This window comes from Macrobrachium nipponense, chromosome 25 (genome assembly GCF_015104395.2).
Source record: "Macrobrachium nipponense isolate FS-2020 chromosome 25, ASM1510439v2, whole genome shotgun sequence".
Taxonomy (NCBI): domain Eukaryota; kingdom Metazoa; phylum Arthropoda; class Malacostraca; order Decapoda; family Palaemonidae; genus Macrobrachium; species Macrobrachium nipponense.
Window position 1 is genome coordinate 34,699,011 of NC_087214.1, and position 21,523 is coordinate 34,720,533.

The 21,523-nt window shown below is 44.1% G+C and overlaps 1 protein-coding gene across 1 annotated transcript in view; it reads right to left on the reverse strand.

Moving 5' to 3' along the window:
* The window catches only part of LOC135199034 (coiled-coil and C2 domain-containing protein 2A-like), a 169,899-nt gene that overhangs the window by 37,536 nt on the left and 110,840 nt on the right, over window positions 1-21,523 (reverse strand). The window contains exons 15-19 of the mRNA XM_064226950.1: window positions 18,135-18,332; window positions 17,728-17,933; window positions 8,961-9,127; window positions 6,972-7,110; window positions 6,525-6,720 (exon numbers count right to left, since the gene is read on the reverse strand). Coding sequence (XP_064083020.1) covers window positions 6,525-6,720; window positions 6,972-7,110; window positions 8,961-9,127; window positions 17,728-17,933; window positions 18,135-18,332 — 906 coding nt within the window. The remainder of the gene's footprint in view (window positions 1-6,524; window positions 6,721-6,971; window positions 7,111-8,960; window positions 9,128-17,727; window positions 17,934-18,134; window positions 18,333-21,523) is intronic.

Below are 21,523 nucleotides of genomic sequence, written 5' to 3' on the forward strand. Positions count from 1 at the left end.
TTGATCTGGGCCCCATCAGTCGAAGAATGCAACAGGCCACACTGAAAAGTGATCCAATTCCTAGAATAATCTAGGATTCAAGATAAACAGATCCAAGTCCAGACTCACCCCAGAGTCAAACTTTCAGTGGCTAGGCATTCAATGGAATCTATCCTACACACTCTGTCGATTCCATCCACCAAAGGAAAGAAATAGCGAAGTCAGTCAAGCAATTTCTAAGTCACAAACTAGCATCGAGGAGAGCTCAGGAAAGAATCCTCGGCTCTCTCCAGTTTGCTTCAGTAACGAACATCTTAATGAAAGCCAAACTGAAAGATCTAACCAGGATCTGGCGCTCTCGAGCAAATGTCAGGTCCAGGGACAAGCTATCCTCAGTACCTCTGATTCTAAAGAACCGGCTTCGGCCGTGGGCAAAAGTCAAGAATCTGTCAGTGTCAGTCCCTCTTCAGTTCCCTCCACCAGGGATTACCAATCCACACAGCCGCGTCCTTAAGCGGCTGGGGAGGGTACTCCCAGGTCAAAAAGGTGCAAGGAATTTGGTCACCCCAGTTCCGTCAGTTCCTATAAAACGTCTGGAGGCAATGGCAGTCTTCTTGACTCTGAAAAGATTACGCCCACCAAGGTACTCCCACATAAAGCTAGTCTTGGACAGCGCAGTGGTAGTACATTGCATAAACAGAGGAGGCTCCAAGTCACGTCATCTAAATCACGTCATGATAGCCATCTTCTCCCTGGCAGACAAATTCAGTTTGGCATACCTTTCCTCCACCCACATAGCTGGAGTAAGAAACGTCATAGCAGACGCCCTATCCCGATCAGTACCCCTAGAGTCGGAATGGTCTCTAGACGGGAGTTCGTTCCAATGGATCCTTCAAAGAGTCCCAGGGCTACAGGTGGATCTCTTCGCATCACAAGCGAACCACAAACTACCGTGTTATGTAGCCCCCAACCTGGACCCTCTGGCTTACGCCACGGAGCAGCCCCGCTCTGGACTGGAAACAACTGGGAGAAGATTTACGTATTCCCTCCAGTGAATCTCCTTTATGAAGGTCTTAGACAAACTCAGGACATTCGGGGTCAAGTGGCTCTAGTAGCCCCAGACTGGCCGAAGAGCAATTGGTACCCCCTGATCCTGGAACTGGGTCTTCGTCCCACCCCTTCGGATCCCCAGTCCCAAGCTCTCCCAGTCAGTACAAACGAGGACTGTGTTCGCTTTCCTCAGGGATTCTCAAAACCCTAACTTTATGGATTTCAGGAAGTTTGCGCAAAAAGAGATGCGAATATTGACCCTCAGAATATTCTTTTCCTGGAATCCGATAAAAGGGATTCAACTTTGAGGCAGTATGATGCTGCCGTCAAAAGTTAGCAATCTTCCTGAGAGAGTCAGATATCAGAATCATGACAGTTAATTCTGCTATATCCTTTTTCAGATCTTTATTTGAAAAGGGTTTAGCAGCTAGCACGATTACGTCAAACAAGTCAGCATTGAAAAAGATATTTCAATTTGGATTTAACATAGACTTGACAGATACCTATTTCTCGTCTATTCCTAAAGCACATGTGCTAGGATTAGGCCTCTGTCAGGCCTACGTCAGTTTCATGGTTCTTAAACGATGTTCTAAAAACTGGCTTCCGAAACCGATAATGACACATGCTCGTTTATGATGCTCCTAGAAAAACTCTGTTTTTATTAAGCCTAGCTTCAGGAGCAAGAATTTCAGAACTGTCGGCTTTATCCAGAGATCCGGATCATATTCAATTCCTTCCCACGGGGGGAAGTGCTACTTTTCTCCGGAACGTAGCTTTTAGCAAAGAATGAAGATCCTTTGATGATGGGAACCTTGGGAGGAAGGTACTACCCCTTCCACAAGATGTTCCCTTTTGTCCGGTTTCAAACCTTACGAGCCTTTCTATCCAGGACCTCCTCTTCCTCATCGGTGGCCCCTCTTTAGGGGGGGAAAAGGTGGTACTTTATCCATAAAGGCATCAGGCAACAAATCCTGTACTTTATCAAACAAGCCAATCCTGACTCCTCATCGGGGCCCCACATGATGTCAGGGCAGTAGCCAGCCACCTCAATTAATTACTTCCAACATATGAATTTTGCTGATTTAAAGAAGTATACCGGATGGAAATCGCCGACAGTGTTCAAACGTCACTACCTTAAGTCCTTGGAAGCTCTGAAATTCCCAGCAGTAGCAGCGGGTAACATAGTTTCCCCTGACTCTAGCTAGATTATAGTAGAAGATTCAGTCTTCCTTTCTACCTGCCTCACCCAACAGTTCGTCTATTCCTGCCTTGTTCATTAACATTTACCTGGTGTCTTAGCTGCTTTATGATTGTATAAGTGCCCCTTTTGTCTGGTTAGGGACACTCACATCTGATTACCATACTGATCTCATAGATGTTATCCCCTTATTTTTATGCTAGGGGATACATCATAATGCAATGGTTACGGGTTTTGTATATTAAGTCATATACATTCCTAAGATATTTTATTTTATCATTGATCAAATATTTATGTAAATTTATACTAATTGCTATTTCTATTTTTGATACATGTTGTTACACAGATTTATTGTGATAGGTAATCATTGTACCTATTTGTATATATAAATTACCTTATTATTATAACATAATTAGATTTAAGGGTAATTTAAGCATAATTCTGATTTTGCTTTACTGTGTACTTGTATCTTTTTAGCAATTATATTCATTCTTTTATTTTGTATCTTGCATTTGAGACCTATTTTGTTTTATTATATTTTATTTTACTTTGTTTACAATCTTGTGCTGTTTCTCTGGTACGATTTCGCGCAAGCGACACGAGCTGAGACCCAGAAAAAAGGATTTTGACGTAAGGAAAAATCTATTTCTGGGCGATTGGCTCGTGTCGCCAGCGAAATACCCCCCCTACCCATCCCTTCGCTCAAGATTGTCTGCTAACTTCAGGATGGCCACTAGAGGCGCAGCAGTCGCAAGCATGGGATGGTGTAGTAGTAGTTCGAGCTGCTCCCTCTGTGGGACGGCTCCCCTCTTGGAGGGTTTTGTGGTGGGAGATTTCTATTGGCATTTGGCTCGTGGTAGTGGTCTCACTCGCCTAGTGTTCATACCGACACCCTCCTAGAGGGTGAGCGAGTCAGTCATACTGACCTTTTTCTTTATTTTATTTATTCTCTGGTATGTGTTAGTACATTTACCCTAGAAATAATAGATTAAAGGATATTTCGCTGGCGACACGAGCCAATCGCCCAGAAAATAGATTTTTCCTTACGTCAAAATCCTTTTTTTCATTATTTGCGCTTTTGGACTGTTATATGTAAAACTAGTCATGTATTCATTCGCTTATCGAAAACTAGTTCCGCATGAGGCGTCACTAAAAAACATAGAAAAATACAACATAAAAAGTGTCGAAAATCATCATAATCTCAAAATTTTTGTTGTAATCTAACCAGAAACTTATTTTTATTATATACTGTGCTAAACTATAAAGGATTTTTATCATAGTATGCGTTTTTTAAAAGCGTCGTTTAACTCGGAGCGTCGGAAGACGCCTCTCTCTCTCTCATCTTCACCTCTCTCTCTCGCTCCAATCTCGCCCTCTCCTCCACCGTTCCTCTACTCCTCTTCTCTCATCACTCATCTCTCTCACCTTCTCCTTCCCTCCCCTCCCCTCTTGTCTCTCTCCCCCTCTCGCTCTCGTCCTCTCTCTCTCTCTCTCTCTGATCAAATTACTGGATAATGTCTCTCTTTGGATACTTGGAATTTGCGTTGTAATCTAACCAGAAACTTCGTTTTGTTATTATTACTGGAAACAAGCAATGATTTTTTCATTATTTGCGCTTTTGGACTGTTATATGTAAACTAGTATGTATTCATTCGCTCGGAAACTAGTTCCGCATATGAGGCGTCACTAAAAAACATAGAAAAATACAACATAAAAAGTGTCGAAAATCATCATAATCTCTTTTTTTAAAATTTTTTTTGTAATCTAACCAGAAACTTATTTTTATTAATATACTGTGCTAAACTATAAAGGATTTTTATCATAGTATGCGTTTTTTATTTTTTAAAAGCGTCGTTAACTCGGAGCGTCGGAAGCGTCAGCGTCGTAACCTCGGAACAAGCGTCGTAACCCAGGACGGATTTTTCCATTGAATATTTAAGAAAAAGCGTCGTAACCTCGGAACGTCGTAAGCCGGAACCGTCGTAACCCGGGGACCGCCTGTATATATATATCCTTAAGGAAGGAAATTAATCCAGGAACTCTTTAAATCTTTGTGATTTCCTCATAAATCGCGGAAGAGACAGAATTCCTGTTCATCACTAGGGTTTATGGAAGGAAGTAGATATTTCCTATCCGCCATCATACCCAAACGTCGATGAGATTCTTATTAAGAAAAACTCCCAAAGCTCTTGCCTCCTCAAAAAAAACGAGGGAAGAGCATGGATGAAGGAGAGAGTCGCATTGAGAGGAACTGCCTAACACAGGAGTCTTCTGAATAAGGAAAAGGGGCTTCTCTTAGTATCAGAATCCTTCTGACAAAAGCAACGGCCGCCTGTGCGACATCTTGCATATTTGCCAGGGGAAAGTTGCTCAAGTTAAAAAACTCAAAGAGGAGCCTCGCGACTGACCTCTCTCTCAAATGCAGATTTTGGAATAATCTGGCGCCTGGCGCCTGGATCCTTGCGCCTAGCGCCTGGCATCTGGATAGTTCCGCGCGCCTGGAATGTTCCGCACGCTAGAAAGGAGACTCGCTCCTGGAACGTTCCACTTGCATGGAAGGTCCCGTGCGCCCTGATAGTTCCGAGCGCCTCTAGTCTTCTTTTACGAGCCTCTTGCCAGTAAACGTTCAATGGGAAGCATCCTTCTGTCTTCTTAAAGGCTCCTCAGTCTAGTTTTCTCTTTGAAGGAGCCTTGCGCCACGAAAATGTTCTGGAACGCGGCTCGCGCTCAGTTGCTGGAACGCGGCTCGGCGCGTTTACTGTATGAACGAGGCTCGCGCTAGTCTGTTGGAACGCGGCTCGCGCTAGTCTGTTGGAACGCGGCTCGCTGCTGGCTGTTGGAACGTGGCTCGCGCTAGCTTGCTGGCTGGCTCTCAGCCTCTTGCTCAGTGTTCTCTTAGTTTTCAGAGAACGCGCCGATCGTCCAAACTCCAAACATGTACATTCTTCATCTTTTCAGATGTAAGATGAAGAAACGGAAGAAGAGACGCACTTTTTTAAGGATGCCTTTCCAATGGCTATCCCAGGCAGTCTGGGACGTTCTACAGATCCTGCCGAGGGAACGCCCGATCGGTGGGGATTCTCCATAACCTCCGTAAGGCTTTCGACTTTCCTTCTCCTCTGGGTTTGTGAGCTTGGAAGAGGTCTAGGCGTGAGAGCAAGACAGAGCCGATCGGACGCACCCTCTACTATTTTAGGACGTCTTTCCAATGGCGAACTTGGCAGTCTGGGACGTTCTACAGATCCTGCCGAGGGGACGCCTGATCGGTGGGGATTCTCCATAACCTTCGTAAGGCTTTCAACTTTCCTTCTCCTCTGGGTATGTGAGCTTGGAAGAGGTCTAGGCCTGGGAGCGAAACAGAGCCGATCAGAACGCACCCTCCACTGCACTGGGAACACTAAAATCACTTCTTACCTTTCAATAGCTCGTATTTTGAGCTACATTCCTTTGTCTTCAAATTGCAATATGAATTTGAAGATTCTGTGAAGTAAGAAGGAGATGAGGATACAACACTACTAGTATTGTTAATGCTCTAACTGCTCGTTAGTACGAGAGCTATAAAAACTTCTAAAGGAAGCGTAACTAATTCTATTCCTGACTTCCTCAAGAAGGAAGTTAGCTCAATCAATTCTAACATTTACTACAAGTCATTATGAATAAATATTAAAATTTCCCTTCTTGCAAACTATGTGAGTGTCTACCGAAAAGTTCGGTAGTTACACGTAAACAATTCTTCGAAATTTTCGAAGCCAAAGTTATTAAAACAAATTATTATGCGTATGCCGAACCAAAGATCCAGTACTTCCCTGCAAAAGATAGCCCAGAAGATCGATGGCGATGAAATCCAAAAATCAAGTCAGGAGGAACTGCAAACGTTGTTTACATTCCAAGCGACAGAAAAAATATGATAGAAAACAGGAATGGTTCCTAATCCTGCCACCCAGGGCAGGACGGTAGATCACCTGACCTACCTGCAGCGTGTGCCGCGAAATTTGAATTTCTGTTGGGGACGACGGAGTCTTAGCTATGTATATATCTGACAGGTAAGTTGATTATATGAAACTGAACTTTACACTTAACATTCAATTTAAAAGGTATATCTAAAAATGTATCACATTTAAAATGGTACCTTTTAGAAAAATAATCATATGATAGCAGATAAATACTGTAATAAGATTGGCACAACAACTATGAACAAAATAATTTTAATCTCTGAAATCTGTGACTAACAATTGGGTCTAAAAACATCCATTCCATATATAGTACTACTCATAAACAAACTAGAATGAAGACTCACTTTGGAATTAGCATAAATGGTAGAGAAAGGAATCTTGAGTGAGCCCAACCACCGCCTCTCTATGCGGTGGTGGACCGTGGACTCCCGCAGACGGTCATCCTCTAGCATGTCGTGGATGACCTCATCGTAGAGGTGAAAGTATATGTTGTCAGTAACTGTTTGCAAACTGGACGGCGAAAAGTTGTCATTTGGGGCTCTGCAAAGTGAATTTACATCTAATTATAAGCTGCATAATGACCTGGGAAAAAGGAAAACAATTATGAAGCTGTAAATGGCCTGAAAGTAAAATAATCAAGATTTGCTAAGGAATTTATAAAATATACTCTAACAACAATTATAAACAAAAACATAAAAATCAAGAAAGAGTTGATTTAAAAAATCTTGATTTTCCTAAACCTTGAATAGACCTCGTTTGTAAGAATATAACGACAGCAGCTACGGACGTACTTGAATGGAAAGGACAGCTGCTGATTCCAAGTAGGGTTTGGACCTTCAGCAACGCTAGTGTGCAGAATTGTCCGCTGGAAGGTTGCTTCGATGAAAGGGCGGACTGAGCTGCTTCCCTGTACGACTTCTGAGGTAGAACCTTGAAATCATTCATAAGACATTAGTCACATAATCATCATTCCTATGTTCGTCTTACGAATATCATACTAATTCTATAAGATAATGAATGTTAAATATCGCTACAAACTACTACTACACATGACCAAACACAATTTAAAAATTAGAGCAAAAATGTTTCACTTTCAAATACTGATTCTTCAGTGGAAGGCAATTTTTCAGTGAGTAGTGTCTCCTTTTTCAGTCTCCTTCATTTCAACTTTTATTTCTGGTAAACATGGAATAGTAACAGGCAAAGTCTTGATTCATGTAGTACGCACATTACACTAATCTCAAATAAAAAGTCTGAAATTATCATCAGTTGGTTCTGTGGTGGCATTTAGAAACGGGTTTGTGTGACTGAATTTTTGTTTCCTGTTATGTTTGTTTTGTGTACATATTAAATGTTTTTCTTTTTTTTCATGTGCAGTTTGCTTGAGCATGTAAGGTTAGACTGAGGGCTCCCTTCTCTTTTTACTTGATAAGAAAGAAATCAAAGAAAAGAGACGATTAGAAGAGCAGTTAAAAACAGAGGAAGGGATAAGGCAGAGAAGTGATGAGGAATAAAGGGAGAGAACATCAAGCTGCCAGATTGCAGAAACAAACACACTTGGTCAGGCCGTCCATCTCCCAGTTCCTCCATACACAGCGGTGTTAAACCCTAAAAGGTGCCAATCGACACGCTTGCGGCAAAGAAAGTTTGACAGCAGTTGGAAAGGAACAAACCTAGGTGTTTATCTTTCCAGTAGGAAGAAGGACATCAATGAAATAATACTAGCTGATGTTGAGCAAGCCAACTCCCAATCTGAAGAAGTCTCAGAGACCATAGTCGGGGGAAAACTGTAGTACATACTAACTGATGAATTAAGCTGGGGTTCTTTTGACAGTTGTGGGAGGATTGTAGATTAAGATTGATGAACTAGGCCAAAGTTCTTTTCGGTGTTTTTTGTAGATTCAGGATGACAAATTCAGGGAAAGTTCTTTGTTGATGGTTATTGTAGCCTTAATAGTGATAAATTTGGTTAAGTTACAGTTCTGTAGGTTAAGGTACTAAATTACGTTAAGAAATCAATGTTTTATTTAGTAACCTCTAAATTTGTTCCCATCATCCTGCACAAATTGTGTATAAGTAAAACTGCACCACTTGTGTATAAGTAAAAACTGTGCCAATTGTGTATAAGTAAAACTGCCCCAATTGTGTATAAGAAAAGCTTCACCAATTGTGTATAAGTAAAACTGCCCCAATTGTGTATAAGAAAAGCTTCACCAATTGTGTATAAGTAAAACTGCACCAATTGTGTATAAGAAAAACTGAACCAATTGTGTACAAGAAAAAGCCCCTACAGTTCTTAGAACAATCATGTTATCTGTGTTGTCCTCCTCACACAGTAATTAAGGTTACGTTTCAAAGCCTCCACAAGGCCTACAGTGTTAAGTCTGTAACCTTATTAGGTCATTTTTAAAATGTATCACAGCAACCCTTAGTCATTAATATAAAAACATTAACCCTGATTAGAACCTTCATAATTTATTAGCTAAACTAAAGGAAAACAGGAAAGAGGAAAACAGTTACTTATCCTTTGGAGTTTGGGTAAAGCAGAAAGGAAAAGATTTCTGTCATTCTTACGAACAGGACCAAAGCAAACTTTTGGTGATGGCAAGTTTCTTGACACTGTATAACGGTGGATTGTATAAGGTCGAGATTACTTCATGCACAGATGAGACTTTTCAGGACAAGTGGGACTGAGAAAGTTTCGAGAAGCATAAATATCCATATCAAGTTGCTTACTATTAAGATAACATCAGCAGTCCCTCTACAAAAAAGTTACGCACCTGCAGATTCATGCCGAATGGGAACATGGAATGCCTGTGCTATGTGCACAATAAGGCGGACATTCTGGTCTCCTAGTGCAGTCCCTCGCACCTGGTCCCTCTTCTTCCTTTCAGGTCTTAGTGGCCGTCGGGCTTTGAAAATTGATAGTAAGGAAGTTCCAATTGTCCTGGAAGAGACCAATGAAAAAAAAAACAACACCATATTACTGAGAGTTCCAAAGATATAATAAGAGATTCCTAAATTTTAGAATTGTCATAAGGACCAAGCTTTTACTATAAAACAAGTTTTTAAACAAACACATTCATCATGAAATAACAATTTGTCAAAAATTGTATTTTTCCTAACTATACAAACCTGAGGTCCTTTAACAATAGGAATTAACTTACGGCGTAGCTGGAATTACGGCTGTTGAATCTTGAACAAGGTGGTTAGGCAGTAATTACCGTGGGGCAGGCTAGCCTGCCCGGATGTAAACACTCCACTTTGCCTTTCAGACCCAGGTTCAGATTAAGGGGGTGGCATGAGGTGGGGGCATCTTTGTTAAAGGGACCATCAGGTTTGTATAGTTAGGAAAAATACAATTTTTGACAAATTGTTATTTGTTCCGATACGAATACAAACCTTCGGTCCTTTAACAATAGGAAGACTCACTGATTGGTGGGAGGAAACTGAGTGAGCCTCTAGAACTGACTGGAGTTCTGCACAACCTAGGCCTACTCCTCTGGTCGCACCAGCGAGGAGGAGTGCCCTGCTGCCTCTGACAACTTGATCGGAGTATAGGAGCTGCGTGATCAAGAGTCAGACTTCAGGGCCTTTACGAAATGAGTGAGGGATCGTGACTCATCCGAAAAAGGGCTGTGAAGAATATTGGCGTTGGAGACATTAATGCAAAGTTCTGGGAAGGGTTTGCATTATTGCCAGTCTCCTTCCTCCCCTTGCTAGAGGAAGGAGCAGGACTGCTTCTATGATTCTTATAAGAAACATAAAAAGGATGCTTATGTATAGGCTTACCGCATCAATCGTTTGACCAGCCAGTGTGAGCTGGAGTCCTATCCTCAACCCGAAGTACGAGGAATGGACGAGGCGGGGAAGGGGGAGAGCCAGTCACTCTCGCATCCTTCTTACCTCTACAACTGCACACCATGGACGAGATGCAACTTGTCATGTCGAGGAGCTGGGTAAGCAAACACATCTGCAAGCATCCACCACTGGTCCAGGGAAATGAGGTTCCAAGGACCTGTGGGCAGTCCCGGAGGCAATGAAGGATATAGTCGCGATGACCTATCCATCTTTCTGTCCGAGATATTCTTCGGAGTGATGTCCAATACCCATACTGGTCTATCCGTCTGCAGCAAAGTCTCTCGCGGTCTCATACCCGACTGCGGCAAATTCTCTTCGTCTCCACGGTGGATAGGACACCGACAGTCCATGGTGGGTGTCCATGGTTATGGGTACCGGAACAAGCTAGAAGGACAAAGTAATGATTGATCTGGAACAACCGAACTAACTCCACAGCGTAGCTCGTGACGGTCTTGGACGCTTTGACAGCTGCCAACTGACTGCGTTCGGTTGTGTGAGGCGAGCTGTCCAAGCATCCGAGGCGTGGTCACGTGACCCTCGCCTTTTGAAGGGTTATGCCGAGAGACCATACAAATCGTCTATCTGTTGCCACCGATGCCGGAAGGCAAGATGATGATTCTCTCAAGGCATGTGCCCAACAGGTGAAAGTCAATTGCCCTCTAGAGACTGAGGTCCCTGATGGCAAGACAGAAGTTCTCATAGTAGTTGAATCTCAGCTAAGGAGAAACAACACTAGTATGTGCCGTTGAAGACGAAGGTGGTAGGTGAATGCAGAACTACGTCTTCACAGCCGAATCGAGAGAAGTAACTCTCAAGATTCTGAACTTAGAAAAGTCCCGCCGATGACACCAACCCACAAAGACGGCTTAATTCCAGTGATTTACAAAGGACTGAAAACGCTAAACTGCTACTTCATTGCTGTTCTGTGAGAAGTCGGAGTTGCAATGAAAGCGGAGCGCTTTTCAGTAATGAAAACAGAAGGATGTACTGCCTGAAGAACTGCTTCTCATGGGCTGAATCATCTTCTTCTTCCCAGGTTATCCAGGGAGGACATCTATATACTTGGAAGTAGAGCTGGCAGGGCGGGGAACATCTACAATTCAGGGTGAACAATGAACAATTGCACACCTACGAATACAAGATATATTTAGAAGACAAACTCAGATGTCTGAAGAAATCATTCCGCATTATCGCAGCGGCAGGTGCGATGCAGCGGGAGACTAGGCTACAGACTTCTGTTACCGTGCAGTAACAGAAAGATGATAGCAAGTCTATTGAGATATCTCTGTCTGAAAATTCTCGCAATGTCCAAGGCGATGCACTAGAGACGGTCATTCACGTATGTGAGAATTCCAGCCAACCAGAGACCTAAGTCTGTGATTGCCGGGCAGAGATTCGGTTCGGTAGTCAATCATTGTAGAGGAGAGAGACATAATCCGACCGTGCTATCTCGGAGAGCCAGCTGGTACTGGGCTGCGGCAGGTAGCCCAATACACCGCTAGCTCTCTCTCACTCGTCATCCTGAGTTGCCAGGTAATCCATTCCAAGAAGGAATGCTTTCGGCTAGAACCAGCAAGCGCAAAAAAATACGCTCGAGCATTTGCATTTAATCGAAACGGATTTCGGTGAATGCAAACGCTGAGGTGGTGTTGTTGTAACAATACCATAAATATCTCAAAATCAAAACTGGTAACTCCTGGGAGGTTTGCAGGCAGTCCCAAGTTGCAGTTCAATCAAGAAGATACTATTCGTCTCGGTCACAACCTGTAGAGTTAACTGTTAACAGAATCATGTCGCGAGGGCAATATACGTAGTATATTTGTAGGTTCCTGTACATAGACCTCCACCCTAAATTCTCTTCCATTCGAGGAACAAGAATAAGGACTGGAAGCCGACACCCTTCATTCTCTAATGAAGAGAGTGAAGGAGAAGTTTTCTCCGAAGGAAGACTTCAATGGTGATAACAGGATACCAAAGACGATAGTTCAAGCCAAACTGGATGTTCCCACCTGTTCTTCTCTATCCCGGGGTTGGCCGCCTACTGAGGCGACGGGCCGTCAGGTCCATCTAGGCTGAGCCCTTCCCGAGATATTCTTCCTTCAGCAGCAGTGCTTCTCTTGAACACTAGAAATTCCAGGAATTCGAGGATTCGGCAAGATTCCCGATTATCGTAGTAACAATTATCTGGGATTCTCGTCTCGCCCACTCTGGACCGTGGTTTCGCCCAAGTGTTTGCAGATTGTAGAAGACCAGAACACTCGGAGAGTGCTAGAAATTCCGAAGAAATCTAAGCACTCAGCGAAACCCCCACCGAATTCGTCAGACGATCATCGGGTGGTGGTCCTCCAATTCCTGTAGAAATTGAGGATGGGGCAAGATCCTTCCTCAACGACGGGGACTTACGTCTGGTAGGACCCGAAGGTCCCCCCAGGAACGCAGTCCCCAACGTGGAATCCTACGGAGAATGCTCTGCAGGATCCCTCCCCTTCCCTTCGTAGCCATAGGGAGAGAGGGAATGGGGGAGGATGATTTGATACTCGCTCGCCTTTCCAGCGGAACAAGCAGTGAAGCGAGTACGAGCAGCCATCACCGCCCGCTCAGAGTTTAGGAAAATGTTGCCGTCAGGAGAAAACGTTTTCCCGAGGAGGGTTACGAACTCGTACTGTAGGCTATACGTCTGCCACCACCGTGACCGTCGTCTGGGTGGGGCTGAGCGAGCACCTGACAGGAGAGAGCCGATACCGTCCTCCGACGCATCCCAGTCCTCGTCGGGGTCGAAACCTCTCAAGAGGACCGAAGGGGGAGCGCGCCCTGTGCTCTTGAGCGCGTGGTCCAGACGGACCGTCACGTGAACGGCGGTGATGGTCCCTCCGAGAGTCTGGGAAGCTTCATTCGTATTCGCCAGCACCCCACGATCTCCTCCAACCACTTGAGCAAGGATCTGTTGGTCCCAAGACCGGACCAGGCTCGTGGCCGGACCGTAAGAAGTGCATTCCTCATGGTCACTCCTGTTCGCCTTGTTCCTCCCGATGTAGCCTGAGGAGGTTGAAGGGACAGGTGAGGGAGACCTGATGCTCCTACCCTGCCTACTAGCAGAACCAGTAGGCTGGGAGGACTGCAGGCGATCACCAACCCACGGTCGCGATCGAGCTGCAGGTCTGGACCAGCGGCTTCTTGCGGAGAAACGCTGGACCAAGGAACGGAGCGTCGGTCTCTTATGTCAGGGGAGCTGTTACGAGAGCTCCTCCCCTACCTACCAGCAGAGCCGGTAGGCTGGGAGGACTGTAGGCGATCATCAACCACGGTGATGATCGAGCTGCCGGTCTGGACCAGCGGTCTTCCTGCGGAGAAACGCTGGACCAAGAACGGAATGTCAGTCTCTTCAGGAGAGCTGCTGGCGATCGGGCTGCACTGGTCGAGCGGCGAGACCGAGGGCAGCGGCGACGGTCCCGAGCGTCAGAAGAGCTGCTGCTGGTTCCCCTATCCGTCCGGTCCCGTCGGTCAGGGGACCAGCAGAGTCCGCTGTCACGGTGGAAGCGCAAGGAGCGCGCCCCTCGCGATCACTCCTGATCGCCTCGCTCTTCCCGGTGTAGACCGAGGAAGTTGAAGGCCTGACGCTTCCCCCCCGCCCACCAGCAGAACCGGCATGCTGGGGGGAGGGGGCTGCAGACGCTCGCCAACCTGCGGTGGCGATCGATCTGCAGGCCTGGTCGAGCGGCTCTCCCGGGGAGAGCGGCTGGAGATGGTTCCCGGTCCAGAGGTGGAACCTTCGGAACCGGGAGAGGAGAAACCACCGGTGGCCGGTACCTCCATGGTCCCCGTCTGCTTCCTCCCTGAGGAAAGAGAGACGGGCCCCGTTCCCGAAGGAACGGGAGGACCAGCGGAAGACCCACCTGTCTCCCCGGAGCAAGACAGACCCTTAGAAGTCCCATGACGAGACTTCTTAGGGTGGGAGACCACCTTCTCTTACGGCAAAGCCTAAAAGATGAAGGGGGGAGGCATGAAGATATGAAGATCTCGAAAAGGAGGATGACGACACTTGACGAGCTCTCTTCCTCTTCGGTTTCTCCTTCTGCCAGATTTCTACCATCAGGAGTAGATAACCTCACAGGGCAGCGCAACAGCTTCGTCCAGTGACATAACTCCCGGGTAGTAGTGGTAATGAAAATGATTATCAGCAGGGGATCAGTACACACACTCAAGGATCGGAACGCAACATGCTACGAGTCATAGGTACAATTCCAAGGTTAGGATAACCAACACAAAGAGCATCCAACCAATACTGCTGAAAACACAATCACCACTAGTCAGTAAAATAAAGAAAAAAAAAATGACTAAAGTAATGAGGATATTCCTCACACATCCTAGGGCACCGCATTCCGAGTGAGAGATCCCTAAACCCAACACCGCATGCCCATCCTTCTACCCTCTTCCGGTAGTAAGTGAAAGGAAGAAGGAGAAGAGAAATTACCATAACAACAAAACACGGACAAACCTTTGAAGTTCCCTTGGTAATTCCCAAGCGTAAGCATAATTCCGGATGAATACATGTCCCATTACAGGATCAATATCATCCTCACGATAAATACATATCTCGTCCTCATGCAGGTCTGTGCCAGTGTTAAAGGGTGAAAGAATGTAAATAATATGTTAGCATACCTTAGCCGTTGACTCTTAACACAAGTAGAGGGGCGGTTACAAAGGCTATCACAAAAAGTGGGTTTGTATATTAATTGAAAAACCAAGGACAAACCTTTGTTTAGTATTAATATCAAACACCGTATATCTATAACTATTTAAAACAAAAAATAAACCAAAAGGATCCCACCGGGAAAAAAGATCAACGACAAGTCAGCCGGAGCTCACAAACATACGTCTTCATCGGAAGACAGCTGAAAGCAAAGTGAGTGTTTACATCCGGGCAGGCTAGCCTGCCCCACGGTAGTTACTGCCTAACCACCTTGTTCAAGATTCAACGGCCGTAATTCCAGCTACGCCGTAAGTTAATTCCCATTGTTAAAGGACCGAAGGTTTGTATTCTTAACGGAACAAATAGCTTTTTTCTCTACAGAACTCACAGGTGCACAAAGCAAATGTTCAAGGAGAGAAAATTCCACTGCCCATGCTCAGCCAACTCCCCCATTCCAGCAGAAAGCTGCCTGTTCTCACTCAGCTGTGTCTGACCCCAACTGAGACAGCAGGGAGGGAAGGAAGGAAGGAGGAGGGAGGGTGACAGCATTTATGAGGAGTAAGTTTGTAAAAGTGATGTAAAAACTCTGTTAGTACAATCTATTTATCATAATACTACAGCCTGAATTGCTATTTAAAAGGGAGAATGATGCAGATGACCTAAGATTGTGAGGTGTTTGAAGTTGATCCCCAAACCCAGGAAGGGGATCTTGTAGAGTAGGCCCAAAAGAGAACTCCCATGAGCAAGAGTTGAAATGCTACAAGACTCTCAAGACAATAGGTACTTTCATAAGTAACAGGTATGGAATGGAAGGATAATCCCAATGTTGACACAAACCAAACACTATGGGCAAGGAGAATGTCACTCTATGAGAGATATGCCTTTTATATGCCCGAAAATTAGGATGAAAATAAATATAACTTTTGCTCAAGAGAATATGGCCAGCCACAACAACTGACCTCGGCGAATAAATGTCCAGTCTTATTGGAAATATCACAAAGCTAAAAGTTGGCAAAGGGTTTTATCAACACTAAGTGCCCACTCTAAGGTGACACTTGGAGGAGGATAGGACATGGACTTCACAGGCTTTGATCTTGAGGTAGGCAATGTCTTCTTCAGAAGCCACAGAGTTAGCTAGCGCAATAAATGGAAATCTCTGAAACAGGATAGTGGTGGCAAGAACAGACAAGAAAAAGAGTGATGGAATGATCCTGTGCATTGCAAGCAAGCACAAAGACCTACTGATTGACCAGTGACTGAGAGGGAGATACCATCTCTAGAGAGGGCATGAAACCGACTGCCATCACTATAAAGTGACAAGTCAAGTCATAGACACTTCTGCCAAAGGTTTGTATAGGCTGAACTGATCACTCTGAAAGTGAATGAATATGTATGCTGAGACTAGAACCATACTTTTTCCTTCCCTTCCCTTCCAGTTAATTTTTTTTTTTTTTTTTTTACAATGTACAATCCTCTCCTCCCTATTCTACTTTTCCTTCTCATAAACACTGCTAACAACCTCTTCATTTGATTCCACAATTAAAATTAAGTCATGTGCATACAGCCACTTTCCAGGAGCCTCCCTTTCTGCACTTCTTGTAGTTTTCTCCGTTGCTCTGATAAACAGCAAAGATAGAATACAATGGAACACAATATAAAATTTAGGCTAGGGGCCAAGTGCTGGGACCTGTGAGACCATTTGGCGCTAAAACGGAAACTGAGATTAAGAAGGTTCTAAAGGGTAAAAGGAGGAAAACATCACATTAGCACTAAGAAACAATTGTTGGCAGAAGGTGGAAAGAAAGATAGAAGAAAGAGAATACGAATGGAAGTACAGTGGTCCCCTCATATTCGCAGGGGATGCTTACCAGACTCGGCCCCCGCGAATAGTTAGTACTTGTGAATAGTTGGAACCCCTATAAAAATGCTTAAAACCTCCTATTTTGTTAGTTAAAACTCACGAAAAAATCACTAAAAAATTTTATGCCTGGTTTTTGTAAAAGTTTTATTACAAAAAGTGCATTATATGATGAAATTGATTTAAAAAAAGCATGAATTTGTGAATATTTCTCATAGAAAAATACCATGAATAGGCGAATTTTCCACGAATAATGGGGGGGAAATGTTCCAGAGAGAAATCCACGAATGCTTGAGCCCACGAATCTGGAGAACATGAATACAGGGGGATCCACAGTCTAGTAAAATGTATGAGAGCATTGCAGCTAGGGGCTAAAGGAACACTACAGAGAACATCAAGTAATGGCTACAGTCCACCGACGGCACTAAACTCCTATTGGGACTCTGAGGTAGAGATGAAGGCCATTTACTTATATTTATGAAGAACATTTCCTCATGTCTATGAACTTATTAAGATGGATTAACATTACATACACTGGTTTTTTTTCACATACAGTAGTATTACAATAAGGATAAATTTTTTGTAATTGTGATTTGGTATCCAAGACTTTTCAGACAACAATTTCATTTCTATTTCTTTAAACCTTCGCCTGAAAACCCTTGAGGACAAAGTCAACAGACAAAACCCCAAGAGTATTCCAAGGGGAAGTCAGCCTTCAGAAAGAGACAAGTTATAGGAAAAGATGATAAATAAATGAATATGAGGAGATAGAAAACAAAACTGATGCACCTGAATTCAGGAGGCAACAGCAGAGAGCAGGTATGAACTTGCTCTTAATCCATGTTCCAGGCAACTTGCAGACAAAAATGACAGTATTGGCAGTGAATGTTATTTTCCCTGGAAAGTAATTCAATGAAACCAGTCTCATTTGTGTATTCTTGCAAGGCTCGGTCAAACGATTTGTTAGTAATGAGGCTACACGTTAAAGGATGTAAAAATTAAGGTAACATTTAAAAACTGGACAGCTAGCCAAGAAAAGGCCAATCAGAGCAGGTAAAACCAATTTAAAGCAAAAAGAAAGACAAAAGAAGAGACAAATAAGCGAACCTAGAATCATTTCAAGTACAGAACAACTCACCCAATGTCTGGTATCCTTTCCTCCTGAACCAAGTCCTCCAGCTTGAACGCCAGATTGGCCTGCATGTACCGCTGTTGCATGTGCCTTCGCAAAGAGGCTAACAGCTTCTCCACATTCTCCCAGCGGCGATCAATGCCCCACAAGTGGGATTCTGGCGCTGCCGATTCCACTGGTCCACTTCCCACAATGCTCTGTTCTTCATAAGCCTTCCAAAATTAAAGTTATGCTCACTTTAATGCTTACAACTATTAAGTACAGGATGGAATCACAATAGGTATCAGATTTTGCATCTACAATATCTCGACATAATCACTTTTTAGACTATGAACTATTCAATAAAATGTTAAAGAACAATCATTAAAAAATCTATCTAGGACAGCAGACCGAAATCATCATTGCATTACTACCTCTAAGCTCTTACGAAGAATCTGGGATTCATATGGAGGGACAAGGCGGAGATTCTTGAAAGCAGGTTCCTCTTTGTCTCGCAGCTGAAGAACTCTAAAGCGGACATTTGTATCCAGTTCTATGTCAGAATAAAAATCCCCCTCACAGCTCTCCAGCTCAAAGTAATTGCCAGATTTCACCATTCCACCAGAAGATTTCTGTGTACAACAAATTATGGATATTTCTTCACTTTATTCTGATGAATATAATGCATTAAATGAAAAAAAATAGTAATTCTTCATGCAAACCAAGTAATACTTACAATCATTAAATTCACGTGCTATAAAATTCAGTTCCTCTTACACGAGGGGTAAGGCAGTCATGACTGTCATTAGTCAAGTCATCTGGTTTATAAATTGTGAAAAAATTGGGTTGGGAGTGAGGAATTTTAATTTAAAAGTACAGTAATGTTTTTGGAAAAAAATTCTTTTTAAGGTGAGCCCTGATGCCATAAAGCCCCATTACAGGGAGTGGGACTGAGTTGTCAGCAATCCGGTTTTATTGGGCTTGTCTAGCGCCTTAAAATTGGCAATTTATGGCGCTATGAATTGTCGAGTTTCTGTTAACGGCAGATTTTGCTTATTGGCACACCCTGGGAACGGAACCCCTGCCGATATCCACCGATAACCAGGGACTACCTGTAAAAAGTAAATGCTTCTTTCTACCTTATGACAGGAGGGGTTTGCTTCAAATTTTTACCACTCATTCTGCAACTAACAATGAAAATTCTCTCATGGGGAAATTTATAAATTCGACCTCTACGTTTATTTTTTTGCAGTTGAAAAAAAATGTTTAAACAGTTCAAAAATGATATGTACAGGAAAGTTTCCCTCATAAATGAATTTGCCAATGACAAAATCAAGATATATAGCTATACTACACTCTATAAGAGATTCATTGAATTTGGTTTAGTCTTCTTGGAGAGAAATAAGCATTTAATTTGGAAAAAAGTAAGTTTTCTGAAAACAGCAAAAGAGCAATAATTTTAGATTTAAAAACTGTACAGTAAAAGGAACGAATGTGGTTGCAGGTAGGGGCCGAGGGCACGCTGCAAAGAACCTTATGTAATGCCTACAGTGCACTGCATGAGGTCCACTGATGGTACTATCCCCCTACGGGATTGAAAGGTGTAACAGGAGGAAAACCTCGCAGATGCCCTAAGAATCAAATGTTAGGAGAGGGTGAAAATTAAGATGGAAGAAAGAATAACCTGAAATAATGCCTATAGTGCACTGTAATTTTTTTTTGTAAGAAAGACTTTCGTATCTGGGATCATTCTGTGGTGGCATGAGAAAAGGCTAAATATAAATACGTAATGGGTTGGTGATGACACAAATATTAATTCAAGGAACAAAGAAGACATATTACAGGATTACTACTGCATTTCGTACTTAAGACGACTACCATACATCAAAACTAAACAGATCAATGTACTTGATCTTTAAAAAACCTTAAAAAAAATTATGACTGTAATATGAATATTATTATTTTTCCTAAAGAACAGTAATGGATAAAAATATCACAATTTGTCGTAAATTGTATTTTTCCTAACTATACAAACCTGAGGTCCTTTACATATGGAATGTACTTCGGCGCAGCTTGAACAGGTCGTAAGCTTTCGAACAAGGTGGTTCGATACTTAACTTGCTTGTCCAATAATTGGGAGTCTCCCGCCCGACTGGGAGGTAAACATTCACTTTACTTTAGGCCCAAGAACAGAGTAAGGGGTGGCATGAGGTGGGACTATGTGTAAAGGACCTCAGGTTTGTATAGTTAGGAAAAATACAATTATGACAAACTGTGATTTGTTCTGACACGTAATACAAACCCTTGGTCCTTTACATATGGAAGACTCACTTATTGGTGGGTGGAATCTGAGTCTTATGAACAGACTGGTGTTCATCCGACCTTGGTTCCCTCCCTGGTCGTAAGAGCAGAGGGAGGGATCCTAACCTCTGCCCAACTGATTGGGGTGTGCACCGCAGGATCAGTGGCCAGACCTCTGGACCAAATTCATAAGAGGGAGGCAAGCATGCCTCTTATGAATAGCAAGCAAGAACTAGTTCCTACGCAAGAGCCAAATATAAGGTCTTGGGTTTGTCTCTTGTTGGTGTCCACTCCCCCCCTTGTTAGGGGAGTGGAGGATAACCACTCCTATCCCTAATGAAAGGGATAGGACGGAGCTCAGTCACGTAGCTTACCTGCATCGGGCTCCTGTCCAGCGTAGTGATGACCGCAACCCTCTGCCCACAGGTAGAGGAGGAGAAAAGAGGAGGAAGAGAAGCCAGTCACACGCTCATTCACTCTTCCATTCACGCAGTCTCACAAGGATGCGATGCTATCTTGTCCGGCGAGGGAGCTGGGTAAGCTACACAACTTGTTGAGCAGCCACCATGGGTCCCAAGGAAAAAGTGTCCAAGGACCTGTGGGCAATATCCCAAAGGTAGAAAGATGTGAAGGTGGTCTGGTCGGCCCAAACCCCTGCCTTCAGCACCTGTGCCATAGAGAAGTTCTTGCGGAACGCAAGGGTTGGACCAGTACCTCTGACTTCGTGGGCTCTCTGACAAAGGGTACCGGAGTTGTCACTCCTATCCTAAGCGTACGCCTTCCTGATCACCTCACGAAGCCAGAAAGAAAGAGTGTTTTTGGACACTTCCTTCTTGGTAACCCCGGTGCTAACAAAGAGGCGTCGACCCTTAGGCCTGAGGTGGCGAGTTCTCTTCAGATAGTGCTGTAGCGCCCTCACAGGACAAAGCAGCATCTCATCCGCATCGTTGTTGGTGAAGTCCTTTAGGGAGGGGAACATGAATGATTCGAACCGGTTGTCAGGGACCGAAGGGTTCTGAGTCTTTGCTGCGAAGTCTGGGACGAAATAGAGTGTCACCAATCCCCATCCCCTCGTGTGCTTTACATTGAAAGAAAGACCATGCAGTTCCCCTACTCTCTTCGCCAATGCCAGGGCCAGCAAGAAGAGGGTCTTGAGGGTCAGGTCCCTGTCTGACGACTCTCGGAGTGGCTCGAAGGGTCTTCGAGTCAAACTCCTAAGGACGAGAGTCATGTCCCACCCCAGGGGCCTGAGTTCCCTGGGTGGGCAAGACCTCTCAAAGCTCTTCATCAGGAGGGAGATTTCCATGGAGGTGGAAATGTCCATTCCCCCGCAACTTAAGGACTAGGGCCAGGGCGGCTCTGTAGCCTTTAACTGCGGAGACGGAGAGGAGCTTCTCTCGGCGAAGGAAGACGAGGAAATCCGCTACCTGCTGAAGAGTGGCTCTGAGTGGAGAGAGACCCCGTCCACGACACCAACCACAGAAGACGGACCACTTCCCCTGGTACACTGCTGCAGAGGACT